The 19,296-nt window shown below is 38.8% G+C and overlaps 1 protein-coding gene across 1 annotated transcript; it reads left to right on the forward strand.

Annotated features, from left to right (window-relative positions):
- Positions 1 to 22: 22 nt before the first annotated feature.
- On the forward strand, positions 23 to 18,304 carry cept1b (choline/ethanolamine phosphotransferase 1b). The gene is made up of 10 exons (XM_030420865.1): positions 23 to 243; positions 2,153 to 2,455; positions 4,684 to 4,858; positions 6,140 to 6,287; positions 6,376 to 6,517; positions 9,542 to 9,626; positions 9,972 to 10,103; positions 11,865 to 12,023; positions 12,281 to 12,406; positions 13,158 to 18,304. The coding sequence occupies exons 2-10, from the start codon at positions 2,265 to 2,267 to the stop codon at positions 13,278 to 13,280; spliced, it is 1,281 nt and encodes a 426-aa protein (XP_030276725.1). The 5' UTR covers positions 23 to 243; positions 2,153 to 2,264; the 3' UTR covers positions 13,281 to 18,304.
- Positions 18,305 to 19,296: the final 992 nt, after the last annotated feature.

Genomic DNA, 19,296 nt, shown 5'->3' on the forward strand with positions numbered 1-19,296 from the left:
GAGGCCATATAATTAGACAGCAACGCGAGATTTCCGCGATGGCTAACGTGAACTAGCTTCCTGTGACAGCCACAGTGACACCGGTCGTGGTGATCCACCTACATCTGCAAACGTTTCTCCGGCATTATAAGTCATAAGGAGACAGTCTCAAACTGTCCACCCACAGAGGGGTCCTGTCTGCCGGATTCAAGCGCCCTCACCGCCCCTCGGACTGTCCGCGGCTCTCGTCCTTTAATCGGCCAGGTCAGTCGGTGTTACATCCGTCAGCTCAGCAAGCCTGCTAGCTGTCTTCGGGTTAGCTTGTCAAGCTAGCTGAAGCTAGCCGCAGTCTTCAAGGGAGGTGTCAACAGTACAGTGTAATTTAAACTGTCTCATAAATGATAAATGATATTTTTCAGACGTGAAAGTATGAATAAGTAATAACGAGCCAACAGCAAGCGAGAAACTTTACATTTCCAAACTGACACGAGTGTTTCCGTAGCGGCTGAGCGGACGTTACAACCACCTCAGCTAATGCTAATCTTCAACATCAGCAGTACTGATGTTACTTCGCTAACAGCAATGAGCCGTTTTAGGCAGCATTAGCAAACCGCTGAGGAAGATTGTTTGTTTTCAGGGGCTCGTGTGTTGCTGACAGTCACAAGAAATGGTTTAGCAACACAGACACGGTCCATAAACAGGAACCAGGGACTCTGTCTTTGATTTAATCACAATTAGCAGTTAGCTGATTAAACACTGATTAGCTTGTCTGAAGATATCTGAGATATTCTAACATGTCATAGTCACAGATATCAAGAAATCTGAGCAGTCTGGTGGCAGCAGTACAGGACTGATGTTGTCAGTGTGCAACAGCAACACGTGTGACGGTCCAGGGCTGCTGCTGACCATCATCATGGGATGTAACTGAGTACTTTTACTCGAGTAGTGTACTTCAGTATAATCTTGAGACACCTGTATCTTGAGTATTTTCTCTTGCTTAATACTGACACTCCATTACGTTATGGGGGCCAGTATTGTAGTTTATACTCGTTTATACACTAGATTATTTTGAAAACTATTAAAGAGGGTAAGACTGATCATCAACCCTGGCTGATAATCTGAGCTGATATTTAGTCAGCTATCTGCATCAGAGATTTTTCTACCAGGATGCCAATAAAATAAACTTATTAAAGAATATGCTGCTTTGTTTCTGATGCAGCATCTTCTTTCACAACGTCCTGCCCACAACACTGTATGATTGGTAACAGAATTAACAGCCTATTTACAGTAGAATAATCTAAATCTGCTAAGTAACTAATTACTAGATGTAGCAGTTAAATGTATTAGGGATGCAGTTTAAGGAAAGTACAGGAAAATTGTACTGTTGTAAATTGTCCTTTGGTTTATTTCATCACTGGAAATTTGAAATTTTCAGTCCCAAAATATAGATTTTTGGGCTCCTTGATATTCTAATCGGTATCAGCTCTAACAAATCCATATCAGTCGTCTGTGTCTAGTTGCTTTGAAGATTCATGCTACGTCAGAGCCAAAATAAAGCATTTTAAATGAGTTTATTTCATCTGCAATCAGAAAATAATTACTGATTCAAAAACATATTGAATATTGGCCTTGATCAGACCAATAATCGGTTGACACTATACATGTAAATATATGTAGGATTTATGTGTATTCTTTAATACTTTAATTCTTTAACACAGTTCATTTAATATGATGTACTTTTAACATTTTAATCGATTATTATACATAGGGTCTGACTTTTACTTTCACCAAAGTAAAAATGTAACATATTATCTTAACTCTTTACTCAAGGATGACTTCCACTGATCATGTTTGTCCTCGAGTGCTGACATCTGCCGGCACCTCTGAGGAGTCTGAACTTTGATTTCTATTGATTAACAGTTAATCCTGTAATTCATGAATGTAATGTAATGTAATGCAAAAAACACAAACCATTCTCTGGTAGCTGCTTCTCCAATGTGAGGATTTCCTTTTTTCTGTTAATTGTTGATGTAAGCTGAATTTTTTTGGGCGAACGGCATGATGAGCAAATTAGTAACACGTAAATAAACAGAGAAAAGGTATTAATCATATAGCATTATTAAGCTTTTTTTACTGGTTTTGTGAAGCTGTACTCATGATTTCTGTTTCCCAGGTACTGTCCAGCCTCATCCAGTCCCAGTGTGGATCTTTAGCCCCTCCGGCAGGACAGTGGCAGAGGCAGAGCCAGAGCCATCAGGGACCAGACCAGCAGGCAGCAGGACTCCATGAGCACGGCGGGGCAGCAGCAGGCGGGGGGCCTGCGTTCTCGTCGAGCCCCTGCCCGGGACAAGGACCCTGGACAGGGCATGGGCATGGAGGCGGCCTGCTGGCTGGCCCCCGGAGTGCTGCGCAGGCTGATCGAGCTGCCCTCGCCCCCCCTGTCCAGACACCAGCTCAAGAGACTGGAGGAGCACAGGTAACAGTGATTCTGATCTACAGACTGAAGAACACCTTCGTGTGGTGTTATTTAAAGCAACGGTACGTAGCTTTCTGGAACAAGATGGTTGGTTGTTGAGTCTCATCTCCAAGTTGTCAAATACTGATGCTGAGCTGCGTGATACTCAACAATCAGCCATATTTCTCCAGCGCTGCTTTAAAAGCTACTGAATGTTGCTTTAATGTTCTGTTCAGTAAATACATGTACTTCTGTGGCTTCACTGTAGTATGTATACAACTATACAGAGATGCCCAGAGGTGAAGCAGTCTGGTATAGATGGATCAGTGTCTGTGTTGACCAGATGGAGTCATACGTCGTCCTCCTGTATGAAAGGGTCGTTTGTAACATCATGAGAAGTTGACAGAGAGCGCACTTCGAACACAGTTGCTCTCCGGGTGACTGTGGTTCAAACAGTTATTTATTCCTGCAAATTAAGTGATTATGTGATGAACACTGTTTTAAACAAGACCTGATTGTACCAAACTGTTTTCACAAGCTTAACTTGTTCCCACTTGAATAGAATCAAGAACATAATGCAGAGTCATTATGATTTCATTGTATTTAGTGACGACAGCTGCACAAGCGTCTAGTTGTCAAAATGACAGAATGCAGGATTATCAGGTCTGACAGTGATTTGTTTGCACTGTTGTCACCTAAATTGAACTGTTGATGATTCTGCTCTGCGGCTGCTTGAGCTAATGTTTGCTGTTTCACAGTTTTGAGTCTTACATTCAGGGCGGTTAAAACTATATGAGTTTAACAGGTGAAATATCTGTCTGTCATTCACACTCAACAACCGCTGACCTGTCTAAATTGATGTGGGTTGATCGCCTAAAATATTTATGTAGATAATGATATAACATTCTAAAAAGCTAAAGCCCTCTCCTTCCATTACCCTCATAACACTAAGCTCCCTTCTTCTAAAGGTGATCCAAGATGAACTGAGACTTTGGTCGGTCAAAGGTGAAAGGTCATCGTGACCCCACAAAAAGGGGTTTTTGTCCATAACTCAATAATTCATCAGCTTATGATGACACATTTTCACACTTGTTTCTATAAGGATAAAATGATGAAGTGAAGACATTTTATATCCAAACGTTCAGCTTCAATGTGACATTATAAATATTATTTCTGGTAATTACTCAAAGCCATGACTCAGGACCAGAAGAGACGACTGTGACCATATTTCACATGTGGTCGGACTTGTGAGCTGGTAACTAATCTTGGGTGCTCTCCATGAAACTGTGTGAGGCTTCCAGGTTTTAGTATTTGTTGCTTCCCTGCCGGAACTTCCATATTTGATGCATCGTCGACTGTCTCAGCTTCAACTTCACGTTCTATCGAGATCAGTTTAATTGGCCGTACATGTGAACACATACAAGGAATTTGACAGTTTTTCTCTCAGTGAACTTGCACATTAATAGACATCCAGCAGAACAGGAACAATAACATTGAACAAGTCATTTCAAATCAATTTTGTATCCTGAGTCTCTTCAGTCAGAACAGTCTGCTCTGTCTCTTCCTGAGGAGAGATTCAGTGTGATGTCTCGGCCAGTCAGTTATTGATTGGGGCCCCAAGGTCTTTTTTTCTCTTCCTCTCCCTGGATGACGAACATGAAAGGGGACCTCCTGTTCCTCTGGTAGTCGACCACAAGCTCATTGGTTTTGCTGATATTGTGCTTCAGGTGATTGTGGTTACAGCATGTGATGAAGCTCTCCGACAGCATGTGCTACTCTGTTAAACTGTAGTCTGTAAGTGAAGAGGGGATGTTTCTCACTGCAATCGCACATGTCGTTACAGTTATTTAATCAAAAATACACTCAATACCTTTTTATTAAAATCCTTCAGAGTCTTCACTCCATATTTTGTGAGTCAGAAGGACATAAACTGTAACTTGACCGTTTTGCTGAGACGGTAATTCTTATGCAGACTAACAGAACTGACCTTGAGTATCTGCAGCTGAGGTGACAGTTTCTATTGTAGCTGATTCAGCTCATGTCTGAATATTCTCTCACTTAAATCATGATTTCAGTATAAACACAACAAATTGTTCAGTCCTGATCAAAGTCAACATCAGTCAGGTTTATTGTCAGCCGGTCCTATAATTCCTCCATCATCATCATGTTTCTTGTTTTTTCCTGAAGTTCAGGTGAATCACCAGAGTAAAACCATCATGTCCTCACCTGGCGGTTTACTGTCTCTGCAGGTACAGCAGCGCTGGACGCTCCCTGCTGGAGCCTCTCATGCAGCGTTACTGGGAATGGTTGGTGGGACGAGTTCCTGCCTGGATCGCCCCAAACCTCATCACCATCATCGGCCTGGCCACCAATGTCTTCACCACCCTCGTGCTCGTCTACTACTGTCCGACTGCCACTGAACAGGTTCGTCATCCTTCGGGGCGTTACACAGAACAGTCTTTATGTTGAAACATATTCAACGTGCTTAATTAAATCTAATTGGTTCTACTTTGTTTTTTACTCATTACTACTTACTTTTTGTTTTTGATTTGCTTCTGTCAATGTTTCAGTTGAATGATGACAAGTAAAGAAAGGCTGGAAGGATTTTAATTTGGAACATCTGCCGAATGTTTTTGTCATTTGTTTATTTTTTAATGCTAACTTGGCAGTGATTTAAAAAAAAAAAATTATTGAAAAACATGACAGGAGAAGAAATTTGAATTAATTCATGAATAGAAACTAAATTAGTTAAAAAGACGGCAGGAGCAGAAGAGTAGAGAGAGGTTTTGAATTTGAGTTTAAAGCAAATTTAAAAACAAGTAGATTACTTAACGGGGAGGCTTTTCATTAACATATGATAGAATATTGTTAAATTAGAACTAACGGTCTGGTTTAAATGAGATGATCAAATGCAAAATGTGGCCAAGAGCCAAACAGTTGATCACTACTTTCCAATTAAGTCTTTTGGATCAGCTCATCTGTGGTTGTTACAGGTCCAGAATTTAAGCCTGTGCATCAAGTTTGTGGAGGTGCTTCTGCCTCCACAGTGTGTGTGTGTGTGTGTGTGTGTGTGCGTGTGTGCGTGTGTGCCTGCGTGCGTGCGTGCCAGCCACAGTGATGTTTATTGACAGAATTTTTATCAATATCTGTTTCCCCTGGCTGTCGTGCCAGCAGCCAGCTCCGGGTATATTTGATTACAGGGACTATGACAGCTGCATTAATGCGACATTTTCCGGAAACTGACCTTCAACATAACAATGACGAGGAATATAGAAATGACTGAAATGTCTGTGTGAGATCATCTGTTCAATAAGTCAAACAGGGCATGGGAAATGTTTGATGTAAGAGAAGGTTTAAACTGTCTTCTGAGTGGATGTTTAAAGAACAAGACAAGAAACTGAGCCGTACATTCCCCTCGTTATAACCTTCTCCTCATGGCAGCCTGGAGGGTCTCGAGGGTTATCAAGCTGATTAATTGATTAGTCAGTCACAAGAACATAAATTCCAACTATTCTGATAATCGATTCATCACGACAGTCATTTTTCAAGCATAAATCTCAGACATTAGTCAGTTCCAGCTGCTTAAATGTGAAGATATGCTGCTTTTTCTTTTGTCATATTTGACAGTAAATGAAGAGTCTGGAGCTCATTTCACTTGTCACTCGTGTGAGCGACCCCTGCTTCAATGTGTGTGTGTTGTTTCAGGCTCCTCTCTGGGCGTACCTGCTGTGTGCTGTGGGTCTGTTTATCTACCAGTCATTGGACGCCATTGACGGGAAGCAGGCCAGACGCACCAATAGCAGCTCTCCGCTGGGCGAGCTGTTTGACCACGGCTGTGACTCCCTCTCCACCGGTCAGTTTATTCCTGTTTGTTGCAGCGTCGCCCAATGAATCTGCCAGCCTCTCCTAACACTGACTGTTTCTTGTGTTTGTCCCTGCAGTGTTTGTGGTGTTGGGAACCAGTATAGCAGTCCAGATGGGAACCAATCCGGACTGGATGTTCTTCTGCTGCTTCGCCGGGATGTTTATGTTCTACTGTGCCCACTGGCAAACATACGTGTCAGGAACGCTGCGCTTTGGCATGTGAGTCGACTGCAAACTGCTTGTTTTTCTTGTTTTTGGAAAGCAACATGATCATTTTCAGCCGTTTGTAAAGTCCTCCCATCTCAGGAAGAACAGTTGATTCCTTACCAGGTCTGAGTGTTTATATTTTAACATGCCACCAATAGGATACCCGAGTTTCAGCACTGATTCAAAAACCTGTTTTCCTGCTGAAGCCCCCTTTTCATATTTAAATTAATATTCCAAATCAAATGCATCAATATTTAAAGTTATCAGGAGATAAAACAGAATGATGATTTAAATCAGGAAACATCTGAAACCAAAAAGTAATCGAACAAAACTAAAAACTTGGATTTACCTCCCACTCACTGATCACTTGCAGCTTCACAGGACTCATGTGTGTTTGTCCTTACAGTCAGCACAGTCACCTTCATGCCAACAGGAAGTACAGTTCAGGTTTGACAAGATCAGACTAAAAGCATGAAGAAAGTGGAGTGCTGAGTCGCCTCCACATACAGATCGACAGCATAAAGCCTTAAACACACATCTGGTGGATGTAAACAGTTTGAAAGACAAGAACAACAAGATCAGTGCTTCTATCAAATCTGCAAACACATTTTCAATCACCTTACTGATTAAAAAGCGGAGCAGTCGAGCTGTAGAGTCGTAGTGTTGTTAGATTACAGCAGAGCAGGCAGATGTCCAGTTCAGTTGTAGTAAACGTGGATGTGTTTTGTGTGTAGATTTGACATAACAGAGGTGCAGCTCTGTCTAGCAGGATTACAGATGCTCACAGCCTCTGTGGGTCCGTGCCTGTGGAACATGATGGTAAACCTCCTGCTGCTGCTGCTGCTGCTGCTGCATGGCTCACTGCCGTCTCCTTCCACAGCGACCGCTGAGCGTCAGAGTCACTGAGAGAATTTAAATTCAGTCTGTCCTGCTTAACATTGCAGTCAGTAAAATAACAGCTCTTCAGTTACACCAGCGGGTGGAAAATAACTGAATAGTTCTATTTTTTTATTTGTTTATATTTAAAATGATTTTATTTATCTTCTTTTTATAATTCTAAATCAGGATGCGTCTTAACCTGACATCATTATGCATGAGTGTCCCTGGGGAGTTCAGTGGGGAGGTTGGAGAAACGTCATGGGTGATTCTTCTGTGTATCACCTTTCACAAAAGTGGAAGTGGATACTTGTTTACTAACTAGTTTAAGTAAACAAAGTATAATAATAACTGTCAACCAGCTGCACTCTGAAGGCTTTAAAAGTGTCAGCTGAGCAGTAATAATAATTGTGTTGGTAGAGTTCAGTTGATAAAGTAGCTAAACCAGATCTTCATTAGATGATTAATCACATGAAGGATTATATGCCGTTCAGTCGCTCACAGAAAGAGGTTTAGCATCCTAAAATAAGCCGGTTCTGGTTAAGTGACAGTATGCACGAGAGGTAACACCCATAATCTGTGCAAAATATGGCGGATAGGAATTAGGTGGATATTAAATACCTGTGTGACTGACTGAGATGAAGGTTCATCTTTCCATTTATATCCAAACATCAATATGAAGCACAGAGAGTGAAACACCTGAGTGTGTATAAAATGTTGGTGAACAAGACGATGTTGCATGAATTTGCTAGTTATGTAACTGCGTCTGTCAAGACGGGAGGAGTTTGCTGCTTTTGTCTATTTTATATAACTGTAAACTAAATATATTTGGGTTTTGAACAAACAAAGCAGCCTTCGAATACTTTTCGTATGATTTATGGTGTTTTATAAAGGGATGCACTGATCCGACTTTTTCAGTCCCGATACCGATGCCTGGGCTTGTGGATCTGTCGATACCCGATACCGATCCGATACCATTGTTGAACTGATGATAAACTTTATACCTTCCTTCCACCATGTGGAACAGACTAAAGGCACCAGACTTCGCTAACTGAACATTACTTTTCCTCACTACGACAAAATAATCAAACAGTTACCAAACATTGTAATAAAAATATTTGAATTCTTATTATTATATATTATTTAAAAAAAACAATTATGCATTCAAGTCTAAAACAGAATGTAATAAAACTTCTTATATGAAGAAATTAGTACAATGTAGCTGCAGAAACAAAACAGTGTATTGGTACAAAAGTACTCAAACAGTAACCAAACATTGTAAACAAAATATATTAAGTGCAAAGTCCTGCAAACAGGAATTCAAAATAAAACATAGCAGCTGAACCTGAGAATAAACGAATAAAAAGTTTGTCAAACAACAACTTGTTCTCTTCCAGCATGAGACAAACGTGCTGCTGATGAATGACGTAGGATGTGCTGCGACTGAGGAAAAAAAAAACAGGATCGGCCCTGGATCTGTTCATTTGGCTGATATCGGATCTTAATATCGGATCGGTGGACTCCTAGTTTTATAAATTAAATTAACACAATTAACAATAATGATCAAAGGTTAAAAACAATGAAATAATATTAGTAGTTCCTGTAATAAAGACAAATATATCCAGAGTGGCTACACCTGCTGAGAAAAGCTTTTAAAAACATTTAACATTTTGGAAAACACACTTGCTGTAAGGTGTTCATGTGGATGTTTCTCATGTGTTTTGTACAGATCTGGTATCAGAATGTGGTTAGCCTAGCTTAGCATAGACTTGAAACAGCAAGTCTTGTGCCACCTTCTGAAAAGCTCTCTGATAAAAATGTTGGGTCTCATTTGTTTCATCTGAATATTAACAGAAATGTAAAAATGGCAGCGTGTTGTTTTACAGGGAGTTACGTACCGGAACAGTTTCCAGTTGGCTGTCAGTGACCTTTTTTATTTCTGGAGCCAGTGAAATATTACCGACTGAGTCTTTAATGCGGCGACGTTCCTGCTGAATCTTTAACCTTCAAATCAAAGTTGTGAGACGCAGAAGAACAGATCATCCCGTCAGCTCCGTGTGCAGCCACAGTGTGCCGTGGAAGAAGGCTGCAGGATGACTGTGCGCTGGTTAGACGTCACTAATCCTCCCTGTAAACTCTCTGCTTTCTACTCCCACTCAGCATTGATGTGACTGAGGTGCAAATCTTCATAATAGCCATGTATTTGCTGGCCGCCGTGGGAGGATCTGCTTTTTGGCAGTCACTGGTAATTGTGATTGGTTCTAATTCTTACAGATTGACATTAACGACACTGATGATGTAATTACAAGTAATTATGTAAATGTGTTTATGTTGGAACTTGAAATGCTGCTCTAACATTCATGTTTTTAACAATTTAATTGCTGTCAGAAATACAAAGTCTGTCTTCTAAATGCTTTTTTGTTATTTTCTAACATTACTGATGATGCTTCTTTGTGGATCTAAACCTAAATCTACTCATAAATTATAAAAAGAAGGAAGAATACAGTGAGATCAGGACTGATATTGATGGAAATGTCTGTATTTTATTATCTCTCCTTCATTTTTACTGTTTTCCTGTCTTCATTCCCAGATTCCGATCCTAAATATCCAGATGAAAATGGTTCCTGCCATCTGCACTTTTTTAGGAGCCATCTTCTCCTGCACCAATTACTTCAGAGTTATTTTTACAGGAGGCGTGGGCAAAAACGGATCCACAATAGCAGTAAGTCTGGAAACTTGAGCTCAGCTCATCAGGATGGATGTTGTTTATATTTCAGATGAATCTGTGCGTCACTGTGACAAGTGCAAACATGCAGCAGGGAGGAAAACAAACCAGAATGAACGAGAGGTTATGAAGAGAGAAGGTGTTGTGTTTGTGCCTTGAGCAAAGAAATTCGTGAGAAAGAATAAATGTTTGGTTTTTTTTATATATATTTCAGTAAAACATCTAGAACAAACAAACACCTTGTCACCTTTGTGTTCATGCAGACGATATAAAAACACATCAGTTCATGCAGTAATGTGTCAGCAGTCATCTGACTCGGAAACAAACACCAAGAATTTTTAGCATTTGCCATAATCAGCCTTTAGATTTAGTGAAAGAGTCGCTCTCTCCAATCTTTGAGCAGAAGTCTCAACATCCAGTCGGTCTTTGTTGGAGTAAACATTTTTTTGACATTACAGCTTCCTTGCTGGCAGCATATTATATAGCTTGTGGATATTTGTCTACACAGAATGACAGTTTGAAGTTGGCTGAATGAAAAAACCTGATGGCTGCTACGAGTACTTCATTTATAGGATTTGATCCAGAGTGAGCCGTTTGAACTAGAGCCTGACTGATACTGGACTTCTGGGCCTGATACACAGAATATATACATTTAAACACATTTGTTTCAATGATCACTCACAAACTCACAATAACAAACTGCACTGATGTAATGGAGGCAGGATATTTTACAGCTTCACCTATAAACTTTTGGCAAAAAGGAAATTGAGGCTTCACTGGGAATTAAATAAATATAACCTAAAATAAGAATCTTTTCTGCATTGTTATATAAAAAATGTGTTTCTTATTGGCACATATTGGAGAATATACATGCTAACACAGATGCATCCAAGATGGAGCAATATCATTTGTTATAAACTCCATCAGTGACTCTTCTCTGCACCTCCTTCTCTCAGAACAGTCAGCTGGCTTCTCATTTTACATAAAGTTCAATTAGTCGACCAAACTATGATTTAAACTAGACGGCTTCTGTTTAGCTAAACAAGCCAGTGTCTGTTTGCACCATCACTCTATCGTTTCAATATTTAGAAATGCTAAAGAGCCACCATTTATACAAATATTTATAACAACAATATCCAGTACCAGTGTTGTTTTGGTGTTTTTATTTTGTTTTTGGCGAGTGAGACCAAGAACTTTATAAAGAAACATCACTGAAAATAACTTTGACAGCGCGCGAAGTCAATCATACAAACTCATGAAACAACCTTCAGGATATAAACCTTCTTCACATTTCCCTTCAGCCGCTTCAAGAGCCTTTTTTAACTCAGTGATAAGACTTCTTGTGGAGCCTTAAACACAGATGGCAGCAGGAATGTCACGAGCCAGTAGCTCATGAATGTGCGAGCGCAAAAATTGATGACACATATCAGATAAACATCGGCCACTGACATCAGTGAATGCCGTTTTCTTGCAGATAGGCTGATAGCAGTCAACAGATGACTCGGGTGTTTGATGTCTGGTGATAGACGGATGTATTAACATGTAATGACAGTAGTTGCTAAATATAATAGTCCTTAACTGTATGAACATAATGTGCTCACAATTTGTTAAGAATGTTTTTTCCACAAATATGAGCAGCTTGAAGCTTCAGACCAGGATAATCAGGTTGTCGTTGTTCAGACAGATTCTGTCACTCTGCTGAATATTTCTACTGACATTAACCGCCTGTGTCTTTTGTTTTTGTGTCTGTGTCTTCAGGGAACCAGCGTCCTCTCTCCAGTCTTACATATTGGTTCAGTTATAATTCTGGCCATGATGATATACAAGAAGTCTGCAGTCCAGCTCTTCGAGAAACATCCGTGTCTTTATATCCTGGCGTTTGGCTTCGTCTCGGCCAAAATCACCAATAAATTAGTTGTAAGTCGATCCTGCCTTTTTTAAAGCCGACTGATCTGTTTAACTCTACCTGGCTAATATTCTTCATATACATTCTTCACATTCTTCATGTTAGTTTGTTAGTTTGAACTGGTTTGCATCTTTATTTTTAGTTTGCAGCCTGTGTATTCCACATTAGTTATCATGAGATTGAGTTTGTTTTATTGCCGTCACAGAAATCAAAATCTCTGAGAAACCTGCTGAAAGTTGTGTGTTTCTGTCTCTCTGTCTGTCCGCAGGTAGCACATATGACAAAAAGCGAGATGCACCTGCACGATTTAGCCTTCCTGGGGCCAGGACTCCTGTTCCTGGATCAGTATTTCAATAGTTTTATTGACGAGTACCTGGTGCTGTGGATTGCATTGGTGAGTACACACAGAGTTAAAAAGTCAATTTTTACCACAAAAGCAAAAATAATACTTTAAATATCTGGATTGACAAACATGAAAATACTCATAGTAATCATTTTAAAATTACGAGAGAGAGTAAATCTTTGTTATTAAACTAAAAGACATCATTTTGATGAGATGGGATATGAATTTTAGTTTAAAACATTCAAGAATAAACTATAATTATCAACAGAATTGTCAAACTTTTGTACTGGTGGTGTAAAGATTCATTCGACAGGTGGTCACTTCTTATATATTACACCTTTTTTTTTTTTCTATTTCTATGAGATGTGACATTAAAAGTATTAAGAGTACGGGTGCAAAGACGAACTCAGCAACATAATTTTGATGCTGCATTGTCAAAACTATTAATGAGATAAAGAGATATTGTTAATAACTTGGTTTCATAATGTTGCCTCATAAAAGGCATGAAATACTGAATAAAAATTCGGATATTATGTTTATACTACTACTACAGAAACTATATTAATTATGAGACGCAAATGATGATACACAAGGTTAAAATATGTCATCATAAAGTAAAAGTCATGCGTAAAAATCAAAAGTAGGATGAGAGAGTCAAATTATGAGACTGAGATAAAAAGTACATTGAGTCAGAAGTTTGATTTAAAAGGTTGAAACTACGAGATGTTCTGTGTGTCCAGTGTGTGTGCAGCTCCTGTTTTCCTGCCTGTAAAGAGTGACGGTGTTTCTTTCTCTCCTGCAGATCATTTCCTTTTTTGACTTGGTGCGTTACTGTGTCAGTGTTTGCAACCAGATTGCCTGCCACCTTCACATTTTTGTTTTCAAAATCAAGCCTTGTTCAGTGCTCAGTTCCGCTCCTCACTGAGGACACGCCGGCCATTACTGACTCTGTCCCTTCCTGTTAGTCGCACTCATCTTTTCTCCCCTCTGTTGTCCACGTAGAGATGCAGGGGATGACGTGGTGTAACGTATGTGCTTCTGCCAACTGAATGTGAGGACAAATAATATATATTAAGATACTGGAGTATTACTGTCATTGTTTCTTTTTCACCAGTGCAGAGTTGAATTTGTACCAGTTTCATCTTCTGCCCAGTAATAAGAATCTCCTTCTGACAAACTCACGGTCACACAGAGCAAATATTTCAGGAGAGTACAGGTGCTACTCGGTGAGTTCAAGGAGAGAAACTTAACGTGTGTTTTAACTGTTCTTGTGCAAAGAAAAATGTATAGGAAACGAATCAAAGTCTTTGCTTTTCATGATTATAATTTTTGTAATATTTGCATAACGTTACCTTTTGCTATTGTAAATATCAAACTGTTACGGTGTACGTGCTTCTCTTTTAAGTTAAAAAAAAACAAAAAAATCCCACTTTGACACATTTATAAACCTTTTTCTTTCCTTCATGTATTTGATTTTAAAATCGTCTCCTGCACACGACAGCAGAAATGAGGTTCAGGAGGAAACTGAATGTCGACTTTGTTACATTTTTCTCTTGTATATCAGAATGTTCTGCGAAATAATCACTGCCAATGTTTTTGTTTAGTTTGTCAACTGAACCACTCGCTTGAAACTGCACATGGGATTTTTTTTGGGGGGGGTTTTGGATTTTTCAGTGTATTTATTGTCATATGTTTAATGTTATTTGCTAATATATTCATTATAAAGTTTAGAGTTTGGTTAATGCTTTATGGAGTTACACTTTAGATGCACGTTATTTCTTTTATTGTAAATAGAGAAGGACACGAGGACACGGCAGCAAAAATCACGCACAGAAAATGTCTAAACTCAAAGGTCAACGTGTTTTTTTTGTTTTGTTTTTTTTTTAGAGCGATGCGGATAAAACGTACGCTTGTTAACAGTCTCCGAGGTCAAGAATGAAACTCGCCGCTCAGATTTTCACACATTTTGCAATTAATTGGATCAAAACTCAAGAATTTTAAGATTAAAGCGGCGTAATGTAAAGTAGAGCTGCAACGATAAATCAATTTCTTTTTAACTGTTAAACTCATTGCCGACTATTTTGATAACAATCGGTTTGAATGCTTTTTTTTTTAAAGAAAACCATTAAAGATTTTGCCTTCGTTATGACCGTAAACTGAATGTTTTTGCTTCGTGGACAAAATATTTGAGGACGTCGCCTCGAGTTTTGGGGAAACACTCACCGACTTTTCCCACCATTTTCTGACATTTTAAGGACTAAACTAATGGATTAATCAACAGATTAATCAACAAATGAATCACCAATGAAAATAATTGAATGTATCGACGTCTCACCTTTCTTTCTTTCTTTCTTTTTTTATCTTAGTCAATGCTCCGATTCAGATCACTCCGCCGGCCGTCACTCTGCTTCCTGTCACTCCGTCTCTACTTGGTTTTATTATTCTATATTTTTCTTATCGCCAACAAAACCCACAAAAGACCAAAACAGTGTGTTAGTTTGTCTCTCTGTACTTTTTGACTCATTGGTTCCTAACATAGATGTAAATCTTTAAGAATGCCTCGCATAAATCTAGTTTGACACTTTATTATAAACATTATTACCAAAAATTGTATATTCATAGTTAATTAAACTTAAATATTAAAGTTGACAGTAATTTCACTGTTAATTAACAATGAATGTTTATAATACTTGTAAATGGTAAATAAATACTGTGTAGTTGATCTTTAACATCTCTAACAAAGTTATATCTGATGCTGATAAACATTTACAGTCGCTTAGTAACTGGTTTAAAAGCATTTCATTGTTTAACAGTGAAATAACATTTAACTAAAGATTAACTATGAATTTACTATTTATTAATGATGAATGTTATGAAGTGTTACTCGTAGTTTCATTTCCTGTGTGTTGAGGCTGAATAATGTGTGTGGCTCATTGATTAGCTTTCTTTTTAATAGTTTTAGGACAACAGTTGAGCTCTGTGGCAGAGAGGAAACTGATCCACACACAGAACCTGTTAGTGGACCGGTCCATTGTTGGTTTTGGTCTTTTCGTGGGATTTATTGACAGTAACGAGACTTTGAACGACTCCCTGCGACCAACCCCGCTTATTTTCATGAACGCCACACTCCTCTCCTCCAGTGTCGTCGATGGCTGCAGCTACTTAGAGACTTTATTCACGACAGAACCTGGTCGACATTGTGTTTCCTCTTGAATCACACCTGCTGAGGCAGAACAGGTGCACCTGGGCTGAATGTGCAGGAGACGGTGTCACAGGATGACATGGCAGTTTTTAAGGTGGTGACAGATCAAACTTTTGTTCCTGACCGTTAATAAAAAACCTGTTTATGTGAAGTGGCTGCTGCTCACTCCTCCTCCTCCCCCTCTTCCTCCTCCATCCTCTGTTGTTACAGCTCCTCATACTGACTGAGTGGGTGTTTTAATGTTGCTGCTTCTCAACAGAACCTGTAGTGACGGCCTGTATTAATGTGGACAACATGTTTAACAACAGAGATTAGTTTCTTGCTTTTGAGTATTGTGCCTGTTTTTATTTATACTTCTGACTGATTTACTGTACGCAGCCGCCACAGTTTGTTCTCATCTAACAATGCAAAGTGTCGACTGTGGAGAGAGTCGCTGATGTACAACAGCTTCAGAGCAGCATCGCTGTTAAACTGGATGAGTTCAGGTTCTGGATGGATTTATCATAAAACTACTTTTACCTGAACGCTGCTGAGAACAAAAAGACTGTTGGTCTGATTTCTATACACAAAGCTTTAAAGGGTGACTTCACACAATTCACAAACTTATATGTCCTTGAATGTCCTGTGAGATCTTAAAGGGAGATTCAGGTTTTTTTTTTTTTTAAACCAGGGCGTTTTATTTACATGTTTTGGTGTGTAAAGAATTCATACGTACCAAAAGTTTTTTTGCCGCTGAGGATGTTGTTCCAAGTTTCAGACAACATTAGAGAAAAGATTAAATGCTTTTGTTTAAGTGTAAGATCGTCTTTTTAACCAGAAACAAAGTCTCGTTCAAGTTCAAGTCGAGTTCCGAAATCTTGCGAGTTGTTTCAGTTGTTGTTTCCTCTAAATTGTCAGAATCTGTTAAACACTCACCGTGACTCTGAAGATAAACGCTTACAGGCAGTTCCTCTACGTAAACGCTGACTCACGTCTTCACCATCGTGTTCCTGCAACAACTCGCCTCTTGTGAGATTTCAGAGTGAGACTTGTGTTTCTGGTTACACAACTGATCTTCTCATTCAACAAAAAGAATAATCTCTGTAGGATTTGTTTCCGTGATGTTGTCAGACAGTTAAATTACACTTTTACCTTTTAGTGGATGTTACCTGGATGGTTCAGAGTTTCCCCAAAGGATTTACACTGCAGCTCTGTCGCGACCGGCAGCTGAGGCCTGATTCCAAAACTGTTTGCTAAGTATGAATTATTTAAACACCAGAACATTTAAATGAAGGCCCCGGGTTTAAAAACACCAGAATTCTCTTTAAGATGGAATATTAAAATAACATTAAGAATATTATGAGACTTGGAGTATTAATTTTTTTGTAATCTGAGAAAAAAGTTGCATATCGTTGAATTAAAGTTTTTTTTTTTTTTAAATCATCACTCAAATGTTTGAATTTATAAGAAAAGTTAATTTAATTAAGTGGTCACAAGTAATGGTTTCCATATTTGTTATAATGTATAATGTATTAATAATAAATTCTGAATCAGATCGCTGTAATTTGGGTTTGGAAAAACAAAATTAACACTTGTCAACACAGACAATATTTTAAAATAGAAATATTCCAAGAATAAAGTGGTGTCCCTTTAGAAATGAAATTTTTTTAAAAATCAAGAGAGAATATTAACTGAAAGTATTAGTTTCAATTTATGAGGAAAAATCCAAATAATTTCTGTATTCAAGAGAATAGTTAGGTAGGAAGTCATGATGGATTCTAAGAATGCAAACTGCCAAGAGGAACAAAATAATCTAAGATTTTACATGATCTTTAGAGAGAAGGGGCAAAATTATTAGAATGAAGACATGTCACAAGGCAGTTGCCGTATATAGAGTATTTACAGTTGATCATGTAAAGTTGGAGGAAACAAAAGTTGAGAATTCAGTTTTAAGTTTGTGATTTAGTGATTATTTCAAGGATCAAGTAAATATTTAGAAATGATCGTATTATTATAAGAACATACTTTTGAGCACCTCAAACTAAACTCCATCCACATTAAATTTGGCTCGAAGGTAGAAAGTTCATTAGTATTTAATGTGAACAGTTCATAACTGAGGTTTGTAGGAGAAATGAAGTTTGCGACTTGTGTGAACTGACCCTTTAAAGAACAGCTTAATGTTGATATAACTAAAAGTATATTTCTGTTAGAGATGTTTTTTGGTGTAAATAATTCCAGATGCATTTAAAGTGTTACCGACGACAAACAGGCGTTCCTTGAATGTCTCATCTGTCTTGTGTACAGTCGTGTCTGAGTGAACACGGGAAGAGAAGTGACGCCCTCGTCTGCATGTGTACGATACCGCTGTACAGTTTGTACTATAGCCGGAGATTCTTTGTATAACCCACAAACCTAAAAGACTTTTCAGAATAACTCTGTGAGATTCAGCATCATCAGCTCATGTGTGCATAGTTACTGATGTCAGGTCAGCTCTCTCATTGTTACCAGTGAAGTTTGCCTTAAACACGTTTGTTTTTCCATTGTTCCGTACGGAGAAGAGCCCTCTCATGATGTGCATGTCGTCACTGTGTGTCTCGACTCTGAGGAAGCTTGTGTAAAAGTTTGTCTCCTGTCGGCCAGACTGCCAAGCTCAGGTATATCACCAGTGTGCAGAACAGTGTGTTCTTAGACGTAAACAGTAAACAAGATCACCTGACAATCTCTCCTCCACCCTACCAATGCGAATAAATTTCATACTCCCACCTGGACGCAGCTTTTTCTTCTTCTGTGTTTTTTTTTTTTTTTACCATTCGTGTCCTCGTTCCTTCCCCCGTCTGTGGAAAACCACTGATGATGCAGCTGAAAAACAACGGATGGTACGTTTATAATCAGTGTGAAGGATTTAAGGAGATCTGTTGGCAGAAATAGAATATAACGATCATTCATTCCACCAAGGAGGTCATGATTTCACCTGTGTCTGTTTGTTTATTGTTGTTGGTTTTTTTGGGGTTTTTTTTTCAGCAAAACACAAAATTACGGAGCAGGTTTCCACAAAAGTCGGATGGAGGATCGATCTCAGCCCAATATTGATCCTGTTAGCTTTTGGTGTTGATCTGGATAAAAAGATGAATCCAGGAACGATTCACCCTTTTTTTAAACATTAAAATAAAGTGTTTTTTTTAGGACAAGTTCATCAATTTCTCAGGAAATAATGCATGGGTCTTAATGACATTTTTTAAAGGCACATATTTAAAATTCAGAGTGATACAGGGCATGTGAACCTGATATTTGATGGGCTTGGTTGAATTAAAGGGGGCTGCTGGGCCTTCATGGGGGTATTGATCTCATGAAAGCTACTTTGTTTAGTTTTAATCGGTGTATAATCACCTTGAACTAAGAATTGTGTTTATTGAGCCTTTTATATACACAGAGTGAGAATATTCCTCATCTGTGTTCTCTACCAGTACACCATGATTCATCGCAATGTTATTTCTAAGTGCCGTATCGTAGGCAACCAGACTTGTAACAGCATTTGGAAGTCATTTCATGGATGAGAGCTGAAACGTCTTCAAGCAGCTGAAACACGTCCAGTTGTCAAAAGATACAGCACGTAGAATTACCATCACCTGGACGACTTCATCAACATCATCGTGTTTCTTTTTTCTTTTCTTTCTTCTTACTGTACATCCTGAACATAAAGTTGTATACATTCTGAATATTACATTTCCTCTCTGTCTCTCAATCCTACACACTGGACCTT

Source organism: Sparus aurata, chromosome 6 (genome assembly GCF_900880675.1).
Source record: "Sparus aurata chromosome 6, fSpaAur1.1, whole genome shotgun sequence".
NCBI classification, from domain to species: Eukaryota; Metazoa; Chordata; class Actinopteri; order Spariformes; family Sparidae; genus Sparus; species Sparus aurata.

Bases quoted from the DNA above. Each gene is read 5' to 3' on its own strand.
- cept1b (XM_030420865.1), top strand. From the start codon at position 2,265: ATGAGCACGGCGGGGCAGCAGCAGGCGGGGGGCCTGCGTTCTCGTCGA. The intron at 6,518-9,541 runs GTGAGTCGACTG...ACTCCCACTCAG, and splicing joins GGAACGCTGCGCTTTGGCAT to CATTGATGTGACTGAGGTGC. The intron at 12,407-13,157 runs GTGAGTACACAC...TCTCTCCTGCAG, and splicing joins TGGTGCTGTGGATTGCATTG to ATCATTTCCTTTTTTGACTT.